Source organism: Chelon labrosus, assembly GCF_963514085.1.
Source record: "Chelon labrosus genome assembly, chromosome: 12".
NCBI lineage: Eukaryota > Metazoa > Chordata > Actinopteri > Mugiliformes > Mugilidae > Chelon > Chelon labrosus.
The window spans coordinates 18,060,895-18,075,089 of record NC_140345.1 but is presented as its reverse complement, the minus strand read 5'-3'; the positions used below and the strand labels follow the sequence as shown (position 1 = coordinate 18,075,089).

At 39.2% G+C, this 14,195-nt stretch overlaps 1 protein-coding gene across 1 annotated transcript in view; it reads left to right on the top strand.

Moving 5' to 3' along the window:
* LOC311497296 (CUB and sushi domain-containing protein 3-like) overlaps positions 1-14,195 on the top strand; it is a 219,112-nt gene that overhangs the window by 101,511 nt on the left and 103,406 nt on the right. Inside the window, exons 29-31 of the mRNA XM_084557548.1 lie at positions 420-607; positions 968-1,162; positions 6,452-6,568. Coding sequence (XP_084413674.1) covers positions 420-607; positions 968-1,162; positions 6,452-6,568 — 500 coding nt within the window. The remainder of the gene's footprint in view (positions 1-419; positions 608-967; positions 1,163-6,451; positions 6,569-14,195) is intronic.

The window sequence follows — 14,195 nt, the reverse complement described above, 5'->3', positions numbered from 1 at the left end:
CAATTATCTCCGAGCTATTTACATTTTCGTCATAAACCGCGCTCATTATTTTGAAAACAAACGCCCCTCTCTCTCTCTCTCTCTCTCTGCAGCATGTGATTTGATATACCGAGCTACGATATGAAACGATCTTTTCACACTGCATTGCCGTGTTGCCGTCTGGGAAGATTTTGTGCCACCGCAGTGTCACAACAATTTAATCTCTTCTCACCTCTTGGGGGAGATATCTTTTTTTATGTCTTTGTCTGGAGATACAAAACAAATCGCTTGGCGTGACTCACTAGCACCGTAGCGCACACTTTCATTTTGAGACCCTAATGCATTCTAAATCTCTCCTACAATCTGTACAATGTAGTGGTTAAGACTTAAAATAATAGCTGTTTTATCTTTCATTTGTCTGTTGCTTTCACTCGTCACAGCTTCAGTATCGAGCCCAACTATGATTTCTTGTACATCTACGATGGGCCAGACAGCAGCTCTCATCTGATTGGCAGTTTCCAAGACAGCAAACTTCCAGAGAAGATTGAGAGCACTTCCAACTTCATGTACTTGGCATTTCGTAGCGACGGCTCTGTGAGCTACACCGGCTTTCATTTGGAATACAAAGGTACTCTGAAGGCTTGTGCAAGTGGGATTCTGTATGTATTTTCACTGAACGTGTTTATGTATTGCAGCGGGGGATTTAGTTTGATACATATGAATTAGAAATCATGTCTTTGAAGTATGTTACTGCATGCAGCTGCTCTTTCTAATCTTGATCCTAGCTGTGAGAATAGCCTACCATTCACCCTCATCTCTTAACACATGGTTACCATAGTAATTCATTTTTTGTTATAATAGCTTTGTTAACTCAAACATACCCTTGGAGTCTGTATAACAGTTTATACCTATCTGCTTAATTATAAAGCCCTCTTATGTTAGACTCTTACCAGTGCTGTAAAAGCTTTTGTTTTTGTTTGATTGGCAGCAAAACTACGGGAGGCGTGTTTTGATCCGGGGAATGTGATGAATGGCACAAGAATGGGTATTGACTACAAGCTGGGATCTATGGTGACATTTCATTGCGAGGCTGGCTACCTGCTGCAAGGCTACTCTACTCTGACATGTGTCATGGGCAACAGCAAGAGACCAGAGTGGGACAGAGCTAAACCAAACTGTCAAGGTGAGTTTCTACATTTCAGCAAGGTCTGAGTAACAGTGTGCTGCTGTTTAGTGAGTATTTGATACTGTGTGACACCAGAGCTTAAAAGAGCTGGAACATTGTTCACATTACTCTTGTGGAATGCAACAAAAGCAAAAATCAGAGGACTGAATTCTGTGTGGCGGCACAGATGTGTAGTGGTTAGCACTGATGCCTCCAAGCAAGAAAGTTCTGGGTTGAAACCCACTGGTCGGCTGGGGAGTTTGCATGTTCTCCCTTTGCCTGTGTGGTTTCCTCCCACAGTCCAAAGACATGCTCGTTAGGTTAATTGGGGATTCTAAATTGGCCGTGGTTGTGCATGTGAGCGTAAATGGTTGTCTGTCTGTGTCACTTTGTGCCTCTTGCCCAATGACAGCTGGGATAGGCTCCAGCACCCTCTGATACACCGGAGGACAAGCAGAAAACGAATGAATGAATGAACTCTGTATTATAGATGTAAAAGACTTAAATCACTACAGATCGTTTATTGTAATTTTTATAAGCATAAACAAAATAACACAGGACAGTAGCTTGTAAGGTAGTTATAGAAGAATCACTATCTCACAAGTTTATGTACATTATACTGTGGTATGTCACGTTCTTCAGTGTACCAAAGCTTAAGCTGTAGCAAGTAGCCATTTCCAGAAACACGCAAAACGGGTAACGAAATAAAAAGAAAAATAAATAAATACTTCAAATTGCTCACTTATGACTTAATTATTCTGAAGCTCATCAGTCAGTATAGGTTAGATGACTGTCATTTAAATGCAATAAACACAGATAGCTACCTTTGACTGTATTAAGATGTACAAACCCTCTGTGTTGCCTGTAAGATTCCTGAAATCCCTGTGTGTGATGGCTCCAGCCTTTGTCATCACTGCATTGCCTGTCTCCGGCTAAGACAGTAATTGGTGACTGCACAGGTGAGTGCAGTACCTGTCACTTAAAGCGGCTATGCCCTAAAATATGCTTAAATGTAAGTACTTAATACTAAATAGACAGGTCCGTTTACGGGGTAGCTCCCCAACTGGCCTTCCAAGGAACTGCAGCTTTCTGCAATTTCTTGTTGCCTTTATTTTTCAGTGGAGGTTGTGACTTAACACCAACATTAACTACCTATGCACATTTTTTTTTTTTTATTGTTTTTTTTTGTTTTGGGTTAACGATTGATAATCCCATTAAGACAAAACTACACTTCCGCCATAAACACTGCAGTTCCAATTATTCTGAACAGAATAAAAGAAATGGTCAGTGAGAACAAGCACAGCGCTAATACATTCATAATAATGTATGGCCCTGACTTCATGCTAAGTAAAGCAACCTTTGTGGTGAAGAAGAATAGACGGGACTAATTACTGAAAGTATAAAAGCCCACATATTTGTCTGCTGTATAAAAGGTCTGTTCTGTAGAAGTAGTTTATTTGTGAACTAACAGTGGTTGAAGCAACCTCATTAAGTCTTGGCATAAGGGTGTATTGCAAAGAACATTTGTTATTGTTATTTGAGGCCAAATGTAGGCATTGCAGAGAGCGTTGCAGTATCACAGTGTTACAGGAGGAGAGAAGTAAGAAACGGTGCGAGTCGAAAAGAAAACTATCAAGCGCTCCTTCCTCCAGTAGCTTTCCACCGTTTAAAAAATTTTCTATCCAACTATTTAATGTTGAGGTTAAATTAAACCTTAAATCCCACTTTCAGCAGAGGAGAACAGGAGCTCCTACTCTTACACCAGGGAGCTATTCATTATTTTTACCCTTGGCACCTGTGTAACTTCACTCAGACGCTCTGGGATTATGTGCTTTACTAAAGGGTCTATCAGCATCTCTCTGTTAAGTATTTTTACTCTAAGACCAAATCTAAACTAATGACTTAACTGTCTAAAGGCTAAATGCAATGACTTCAGCTGCCCCTACATATGACAAGCTTCTTTACATTAGTTAGACATTACTTGAGGTTGGTAGTTTCTCTCTGCAGACACACGGTAGACACATTTTACTTTATTATGGACAGCAGCAATTTTCGCTGAAGTCATACGTTTCACCTGGATCACTCAAATCCAGTTTATGGTCAAGTTAAAAAAAAAATGAGTACATCCCAAGGAAACTGTAGACATTTTCCACATTTTTAAACAAGCAAGCGTTCGGTCCTCTTTTAACCAGTGTCTACAGTTAAATGAGACATACTGAAAGAAATTACATATATAATCCACATTTTTATGAATCCACTAACAACAAAGAGAACACCCTCTACATTTATCACAACATTAAGTCCATTAAAATTAGAATCAAGTGCTCCGGTGTAGGTGCCGACGAATTCAAAGTCCTCTGAGAGTGACAGTTAGAACTTGATTTAAACCTTTGCACAGCAAGGGTCTTCTATTCACTCTCTGATTGAAGTACATGGTGTGATCACGCCAAGATCTAAAGAGCTCTCCAAAGGCTACAGGAAGGAAGCTGTGGATGCCTATAGGCCTGGCATGTGATTTAAAAAGATCTCCAAATTATGTGAACTACTCTGAGGAAAATCATCTACGAATGGTGCGTATTTAAAAAAACTGGCAACTTGTCCGGGACTGGTCGTCCCAGAAAATACAACCCAAGAGCTGAACATTTGATGCAAAAGGAAGTCTCTACGAACCTAAAGTATCCCCCTAGGATTTTCAGATAACTCTTGCAACTGTTCTCAAAATATGTCTGAGAAAAGGAGTGCACAAGTTTGACCAGTACAGGAGGCAAAAAAAGAGTAGAACTACAAAGATTATATTGCAATAATGTGCTCTGGAGAGAGGAATTAAAGATAGTTGTCAGCTCACTGTATCAGTATTCATATTTGGACCAGATCAATGATAACATTTCAGGAGAAGAACCTTAAATCAATGTGAAACAGTGGTAGTGGAAATATTATGACTTGTGGTTGCTTCACTGCTTCAGGAACTCAGCAGCTGGTAGTCACCGTTTCAACAATATTCTGCAACATATCAAAGTAAACCTTAGAACTGGTTCATAATCCCGAGTGGACAAGCAAATCCACAAAGGAATGGCTCAAAGTGAAGAAATGCCTGAACAGGGCAATATTAACTTTTGAGCCCATCTTTCTTTTTCTACAGAAGAATATTCCATCGACTGATATTCCTATTAAATAAATGATTGAATAATCAAATTTCCCTTGTAGAAGCGTTCAAATGTACCACATTTATCTTTCGGCACTGTTTCAAAGAGGATCACTTGTTAGCTTGTCCAAATGGGTACCAAATAGTGAACAACGTAACAAACGAAACACATATTTGTGCATTAATTTTTTTCAAGAAAATGAATAATTTCAACATGTATATTGTAAAAAGTAACAAAGCATCAAATTTCCACATTTAAAAAGCTGGAAGCAACATACTGGAACCCAGTAGTTGACTTTCCTGCTTAAAACGCTTAAGATACTTTGTGAACCCCTAGTAACACTATAGAGCAATGTTTCGATTTTCATTTAGGTTGTAACCTGCATGTGCTAAAGAATGCACATTTGACCTGGACTGACGTTTAGATCCTCCTCCTCCTCTGCAGCTGCCAGAATAATATTTTTTTTACTGACGTATGTACACAAAGGTGAAAAATACGAGTTTGCGTATAACTAGCATTTTATTTTTCTCTTGAATATTGATATTGATAAAGGCCTCACTATGTTTTGTCCCTGCCTCTGTCCATCTAGTCTAGCATTTCACCCAATGCATTACATTTGTCTTGTTGTGCAGTAATGTTTCCATTAGCTTCCATTAGACTATCTAATTAAGAATAGGGATAAGAGGATTGAGGGGCTGGATCAGTCGATATTGTGTGTGTGTGTGTGTGTATATATATATATTTATATATATATATATATATCTATATACACAAAGTCAGTTGAACCCCTTTATTCATGGCTGTCGATATAATGGTCAGTATTCAGATGTTTTTAAAGCCCTCATAGAACAGTAACTCGCATAAAAATGTAATTCTATGCACTGAGAAGATACTGAAATCTTATCCACTAATATGTTAAATTTCTATCACTATTTGTAGATTTAAGTATTAATGCAAGTATTGTGGTTATTCCTGCCTAACAGAACACACAATGATTTTGCAGTGTGCCCACTTCTCCACAGCATTCCCCTCTCCTGTCAGGAGGAAACCATTAAAGCATATCTTGAGAATCCCTTCCTTTTCTTGGTGCTGCTCTCACCTGCTGTAGATTGACAGTGCTGTGTGCTCTCCTTCCCAGTAGCAGCATTCTTAAATTCCTTCCCCACCACAGTCCTTTGTCTCCCATTCTGTCCAGCAAATCAGCTTGAATTAGAGTCCCTCTTGCTGTCATTGCTTGTTTGATTACATGCGTCTCGCTGCTTTCCCAACAGCCAAATGCTGGTAAGCTGCTGAGCCATCTTTTTACATTAACACCTCTGCTCACGCCTCACGTGCTGCACGGTGAAACAGCAGTAACAAAAGCATTGTGTGGGCCACAGGGGGTTCAGAGCAGGTGGTGACAGCTTCCCTACGACAAAATGAGTGCGCGTTTGTTTACAGCCGAGGCTCCCCCGCCTGATGTCTTGGTCCGTGAGGTCTGAAGCAACTGTGTTAGAGGGCCTCTTGGCAAATTAGGTACATCATTAACAGCTTAAGTTAGGACTCTGAGATGTGACGCAGGTGCAGGACAGACCATAGCTTATTCTAATGAACCCAGTTTCCAACTTGCCGACAGTAGTAGTGAGTAAGTTTAAGAGATCCAAGCATCAGTTCCTCCCTTGGGGATGGGGTCTTCATACCTTACTGTTGCTTCAGCGCCACAAACTGCATTACTGCATATTAAAATACATGCACATTGTATTTAAAGGTTAGGGAAAGCAACTTAAAAAAAGCAACTCAACGGGTGACAGAGGTCAGCTAAAGAGATATGAGCTGAAACCAGTGACATTTGTGATTGTTTTGTTGATGGATGGTGCTTTTAAAGGCGAAAAGTAGTCACAGGTGCTCCCTGTGGGGGTTTAATCCTGTGAACACGCCTCAGGCTTTTTTTCCTGACTGTTTACAGCTCACTTTTAAAAATGTCCCCAAAGTGTCTTTCAAAAATTACATTTGCCAAAATTACATTTGTCAGCAGCTGAAGGTTCAAAGGTGACTCCTTACCTTGCGTTTCTGCAAGTTAAAATATATTTGCTGATTGTATTTTATTATCCTATTTCCCCAGGTATCATAAGCTGGTTGTTTCACATTTGGTAACTGTGCTTCTCGTGCATTTCTGTCCCTACAGCTCCATGTGGAGGTCACTTCACAGGTTCAGAGGGAACTGTGCTGTCCCCAAACTACCCACACAATTACACCAGGGGCCAGAGCTGTGTCTATGACATCTTCGTCCCCGGGGACTTTGGTAAGCATTTGAGTTGTGTAAGGTTTTTAATTATAGCCTGTGAATATCCTGGTTGTAGCTCACACAGGGCGTAGTTGTCCAGAAATATATTTATTTACAAAAAGGAATAGGCTAAGAGAGACAGCTCTTTGAGCATTCTTTCATCTTTCATGTGGATATTTTTGTGTCTGTGAAAGAATTGAGACTTATTCTCATATCTTGTCATATGTGACACAGTACTAGCAAGCAAAACATTCATTTCCCTGTGGAGCTTAATCTGTGTTTCATGTATTCTGTAGTTTTGTAAGTCTGGATTGGTATGTTTGATGCTGACAGACACTGACACTCTAGCGACATGCCTGTCTGTTGCCGGAGTGATATTCAATCCATGTAGACTTGTCTCATATCTAAAACTGAATCTGCAGCGAATGACCACTCAGTGAAGGCATCTTCCGGTATGTACCTGACGAAATTTTATTTAATCAATACATACGTGTTAGAATTCCACAGCTGGTTGGGGACCCCTGCACTTCTTCCAGGTGCTCTGCACTACAGCGTACGAGAGATAGGATCAGTGCAAACAAAAATTGATTGTGTTGACATGGAAAATGCTCGACACCACAAGTAATCGAGAAGAAGGTCAAGCAGTGAAGGGATGTGGGGAATAGAAGGAGCAAGAAAATTCTCGAGCGCCCAGTTAATCCAAGCACCTCTGTATATACATAATTCAGCAAAGACATCCAGAAGACCTTGATTTGTTTTTGCTCAATACCCCATGATGTTATATTCCATGCCTATGGAGACACAGATTAAGATTAATCCCCTGTGTGATGGTCCAGACCAACAGTTTACATCCTCTGTTGTCAACTCTCACTGCTCATCGAGTCCATTTTAAGTACATGAGCAAATATTGCATACAAGCGCAGCCTTTGCTTAAATTGCCAGCAAAAAGCCTAATGGAGTGTTGAATCCACCAAAAATCATGCCCTCCTGGATGTGTGAATTTATTCAAATTTATTTGCACACCCAGGTGGGCATGTTGGCAGTTAGGTGGAGAGTGTAGAGAGATGCTATTGAAAAGTCTCACTCATGGTGAACAAGACTGCTGTGGTACGGCTCGGAGGAAATCATGTGTATAGTAGTCTAAAAATGAAACTGGGCTTCACATCTTGAGTGTAGCAAATTGAATATATTGGAAATCCAACTCTGAAATTTTTCATTTTACTGGTATTATGTTAATGTTTGGTGTACAGTCTAAAGCACTCAGAACATTTAATGCACCTAAATCAATACTCTAGTAATGGTAATTAAATAGGCTCACCACATTCTCTTTTTGCTGCAATAATAATAAACTAAACAGAGCTTGTTTGCATATATATGTAAATACCCTTGGAAACCAGCCATTTGTTTAACATGTGTTCAGTTATACATTTATTTGAACATCATTTTGTTGCTTTAATTAATCATGTGAGTTATGAAACTAAACACAATGACAAGTACTGACTGGAAGATCCAACATTTCACCGTTTTTAACCTCCATATGAAACAGCATTGATAGAAATTCTGTTTTGTCTGCAGCAGCTTGGATGCTGAGTTTAGCCTATAGGCAGTGTGATAACAGAAATCACATTTCAGTGTCTAGTACACAGGTAATTGAAATTTGTAAGCGCCTAGGGTAGAGTGTCAAGGGTGTGTCTTAGTCTGTCCCACATATGACCGATAGCGCACCATAAGCCTTTCAGACATTGTGTCAGCCTCGTTGCGGTGGCAGGAAAAGGTCAGTGGGAAATATCATCTCCTGGCTCTGGCATGGTAACCTGAGGGTTTTACACCTGGGTTGAAGGGTTGGAGAATTATGTTGATGTATGCCTTTTGCTGTCAAGGTGTAACTACAAGGGTTTAGGCAGATCTTAAAATAAATAAATGTTATATGGTGTCATAAAATGTTTCTGAATATTTTAAGAGTTGCAAGCACCCTGTGTATGCGGAAAACTGAACAATTTCAGAATGAATTGATTATATTCTAATTATTACTGGAAAGAAATGTGAGTACAGTGTTTGTGTTTTATGGGATTCAGTGCTTCATTTTTTATAGTTTTTATTTTCTGGAACACAAATGCACAGAATGACTGATCAGACAGGTCATCAGGAGTAATACATACAGCTCATACTTTATCAGCATTTGGCTTTGTTTTAATGGTTTCTTTCCCAAAAGCCCCAGGAAAGGAAGAGAGGCATAAAATAAAAACACTAACAGCGTATCAAGTAGGGTTTGCTTTCATATCCATAAATCCATATCAGCTTCACTCCATCTCCTCCCAAAAGTAAACTGAAGTCTCGTACAAAAAATTAGTCTAGCAGTTCACATACAGAGACAGTATTTATTCACTAAGGAAATAATTAACAGAAATGAAAGTGTTACATTTTTAATATTGGTAAACCACATACTAAAGTCTAAGGGAATGAAGGCAATGCAATATGTTGGTGCGTTGCAATGTTTACTAAAAATGCCTGACCCCAATGTCAAAAGTGAGTTAATTCCCCGACACTTGAGAGATGCTTGTTGTTGTTAATAATTTTATCCTGCTGAAGGCAGTAATGCAACTACTAGCTAAAAACTGTCAATATCACAAAGAAGAAGTTGCAGGCTTACTAAAATTTAAACCGATCCCCACTTTTGTCTGATTGTTGTTTGGTGGTCTGAGCCTTAAGTTGTTGTGGGGTCCAGCTCAACATGAACCTGGGACGAGATTCTAATCCCTAGCCTGGCAGCACTGCTTTTCATTGCATTTACAATTTGTAAGCGGTTGGTTTCTTCACATACAAACCTAATACCCTCTGGATTAATGGTAGTAATTAAGTAAAATAAAATGAACAGATATTTTATTTATTATTAGACCTGAAGTCCATACTTAATTAGTTACATTACAACTGTATTGCAGTCAGATGTGAACGCACTCAAGACCATGTTTTGGAGGTAGTCCATGCCTCATGTGACCATATTCTTTTAGCTGGCGGAACATACAATAAGTCCTGGCCTTGACTGACCACCCCCTCTATTAGTTTTCTAGTTTTGCATCACAATTTCATGTCTTGTCTTGTACCACCACTTGAAGAAAAAACACAAAACCACTATCATGAAAGATGAACAATTAGAAAACATAAAGTATTCATCCATGTCTATTCATTAGCCTTTTTAATGTTGTTTGCCTTTGTAGCAGTTAAACTAAGCTAGTAAATGTATCTATAATCTTTATAATCAGCCTGTGGTTAATACCCATGTTGAATGCCAAGTGACCACATGCAGTTAGTTAACTCAACACACTGTTCATGGTTCTGAAACGTAAGCATTGATTGATCCCTCTGAGACGGCACAATATTCTGTTGCGCCTCAAATGATGTAGATGTTTATTTGCATACAGAGCTCAAATCCGAGTCCAGTTATAAGTGGTCACTGTTGACGCATGTGGAATCACATTCTCCTGAGCATACAGTACGTAGTTACTGCTGTACACAAGAAATCACCCATATTAATGGCAGGTGTGAGCTTAGATTCGTTCCAACTAGAAGATGTTTGCAGGTAAGCGTACAGTAAAAGACAGATGTGGTGACATTCAGCTACACTGGTTTCTCTTTGTTTTGCCATCTGCTGTAGGTTTTTACTAAAAGCACTGTGTGTGTCTTAAGATTCTCTGACAGGTTGTCAGAGAAAAGGATTGTGGAAGCATAAAAAGAATTGGCGATATTTCTACATGTGTGGGATGTTGTCAGATATTTCGTTCCTTGTAATCATTGTAAAGTTTGTATAGGTTTACTGTATTCAGCCCAAGCTGTCAAGTTTTCTGTCTCACTAGCTGAAGGCATCCTGTAGGAAGGTTCATACCTCCCTGTGTCTTGTGTGTTTGTTTGGACATCATTTTTCCATACCATATTTTGCAGCTGTTATCACATAATGTATGCACATAATAAACATCTTTCCATCCATCCAGCATCATCATGCGGCAGTATGTAATCAAGTTCATTTCTCCCTCAAGCATCACCGCAATCAAACAAATGTATTTTGGTCTTAAATTGGACTGACTGGTCCTACACAGCATATATTTACATTTTGGAAACCTGTCTCTGTGCTTTCGGTTTGTTCACATGTTAATATAGGCATTTATGTACTGTATGCAGTTGATGATCATAAAAATGATGAAGAAGCTGGCAGTAGACACCATTGCTGTAAGCATGGTGAGCATATAGTCCATAAAAAGGCTCTTCTTTCATTTATGTGGCATCATTTCTTGGTACCTCGGCACTCACGCAGCCTTCTGTGCGTAGCTTAGTTTACTTTGCACCGTTCAAATGTCATTAAGGTGCAATGTGCATCTGTCTTGCCCTTTAATGTTTAATTATTCTGTCAGAAATAATGGTCGTAGTCATATTTCAAACAATAACTCTCTTTCTGTAAGGGGATGAATTATTCATGAGACTCAACCTTTGCCTCGGGCATTGCTTGTAAACACACAGAACACACTCTGCCCCACAGGAATTCACTCTTGTATGCAGCTATTTAAGAGGCTAGCGTGTAACTTTTCTGGTGTGGTATTCTCCTACATAAATATTAAGACAAGATATAACTTCACGGTCGTAGTGGACAAAAATACCAAAGCTTGTTTCTCAGTAAATTGTGTTTTTTGTTCAGTGTAGCCTTTTTTTTCATGAACATTCAGAGGTGAGCCAAATAGTTATTTTTTTTCTTTTGCAATGCAAAATTTGCTTGTTTTTAATGCTGGAAAATAAAATTATCTAACAATCTAATATTCTTGAAAGGCTGAAGTCAAAATTGAGGCCATTTCAATGCAATAGTCTACCTATGTATAGTATGTAATCTATCTGTAACCCTGGACCTTATCTTTAACAAGGTTATGTAGCAGATTTTTAATCGTGGTTAACTTTACAAAAATGCAGTTTCATCTACTCTTACTGGAAGAATCTCATAATGAGTTGTTGCTGCACTTGATTTCAAAGAGCCAGCATTCATTTACCTCTGTTTATCCGCCTGTGACTTTTTATAGCTCCAGTGCATGTGTCTAGATAATACTAACAACAACATATGCATAATGGCCGAGACCGAATGTGTCAGGAGGGCAAGACGGGAGCACTGACAGATTGCTGTAATAAATCTGGGCTGTAACAAGATGGACCAAGAATGAGTGAGAGAGAGACTGCTCAGACTGCAAGAGGCAAAGGGAGTAGGTCTAACTACAAGAGAGAGGCATATAGATCTTAGTCGAATGTGAAAGTCACAGAGAGAGAACAAGTAAGATGGAGAGTGTGATAACGAGTGAGAGAGTTATAATGAGCGAGACAGTGAGTGAGAAGAAAGACGGGGAAGCGGAGTATGGCTCAGAGCGATCATAAAAAAAAATGACCCCTAGGGGCTGGTTGTTGACTCATCAGTGGTGTTTGCTGAAGACTAAGATTATGCCTGGAGCCACCCTAGTACACGACTCGCTACATCCCACACAAAAACTATTACCTTGTCTGTCTGCATCAGCTTAGATATATGCTTTCCTCAATGTGAATTACCTGATATGAACTGTGAACTAAGCTCTTGCCCAGCCTGCTCTTGAAAGCTGTTTTTTCCCTATAGTGCTCCTCAGATATGTCGGTGTGTAATTAGAGAGTCTGCCTTTGACAAATCAGAGTGTCAAACACTCACTTGAATGACTGCATTGACTGGTTTTGACAACCTGTACTTTTCAAGGTGATGAGATTCTAGGTGCTCTTTGTATCGGCGCGGTGGCTTGCGTTACCTTGTCAGAAACACTGAACGCCTGAAGACTACTTCATCTGAAGACTGCTTTATGCTGTTTCTAGAGTCAATAAGTAAAAACCATAATAAAAAGCAGCAAAATGTAAAAGTAGTTCGGATAGAACTCTAAGTAATAAACCAGTTGCATATCCTTGTTCTCTTATTCATCTTTTTCTTTCTTAACCATTACTTATAGCTTTCACTCCATAGTGGGGACTTTTTTTCTTATCCAAGATAGAAGTCTAATGGACTGCATGCAGCTTGTGCCAAGGTGCAGCCGCATACTCCGTGCCAAAAGGGCTGATGCAATTTCACTGTGATAATGGGTCATTAAAAATATATGTGTCTGTGCTGTCATATAATCCCTTTGGTTTCTGTAAATGAGGCTTGTGTATGCTGTCACGTCCCAGAATCTCAGAAGGCTCGTGCTGCCACAAAGCAAAGACGACAGGTAGCTCTTCCATAATTCATAACCAGAAGGACAAACATATGCTTCCATTTTTTATTTATTTATTTTTTTACCTTCCTCTATTGCCTGTGCCGTTAGTGTCTTTAACACTGAGCATTAGGCATACCTTGCCTTAAGGCACATGTAGCAAATCCAGCGGGCAAAAACGGGGAATTACATTTCATTTAAATTATGCGTGTCCAAAGCAGCTGCTTCTCAAAGCAATACATGACTCATAAGCAGTTTTAAAACAAAGTAAACCAAAGGATTTAAGTGTCAAAATGTGTGTGATGGTCACACATCACGCACAAAGAGGTTGAATCTAATTGTTCTCAATAGATTTTGGATTTAGTTAGAAAATGTGAAAGGGCAGATTTTTTATTTATTTATTTTGTTTTTTAAATTAAATACCCAGAAGATGGCTTTGTTTTAGATCATCAGGCAGAACTCAAACACCACAAGGACAAGGGAATTTAAAATGAGCTTTTAATGATTTAACATGCACCAAAAACAAGGTTGAAAAATCTTGGAGACAAATCTCCAAATTCATCATGTTTGATAGGAAAAGACTCAGTTTACTTAAACACAAACCAAAATGTGCAAATGCCTTCATTAGAAGGAACTTTACGGAACAAATGCTCAGACAGGTTGTTGATCACAAGAATAAGCAACACAGCTATTGGAAAGAAACAAAAGCTAAATGAAACTCGGATACAGATGGTGCAGGCATCTCCATCATATCCTGCCTGAGTTGGTTTCGTTGGCGAAAAAAAAAAAAAAGGCTGCACAAATGTGGGATGGAGGTAGCTTTTGGAGTTGGAGGACTTACTTCCGCTTCACTGCCAGACAAAATGCCTTTAAGACCTTTCAGACAGAGGCAAGGGCAGGAGGACATAGAGACCATGCAGAGGTTGTCAAGGTTCACTGGTTACCTGCTACATGATACCACAGAACCACAGCCTGTTATCTGACTTGTATACTCCATTTTCAATAAATACTTTACCAAAACTGTTTTTATCGCTCCTAAGAAATATGGTGGTGAAACAGTTTTGTAAAATTTTATCCAAACTTTAGTCAAGCGGCATTTAGTTGAAATAGCACAATGGTTCTCCTGCGTACAACCACTTAATATGAATATTTTATCACAAGTCCTGCTTTACAGCACGATGGTGACGTACAACAAGTAAGATTGTAACATCAAAAGGTTTTCAGATTTGCTGTTGTTTCTTTGTTTAGGAGATGTTGTAGCGAAGTAGTCACAGTGGGTAGCCAGAATAAAAAGAAAAAATGTCAAGTACTGACATATCCAAATCAAAGAGCACCCTCAACCAGAACCAGAGGGTCTGTTCGTACCTCTTTTTGTTGGATGCTTTTGAATTGCTTAAGTTATGGAATGCAGC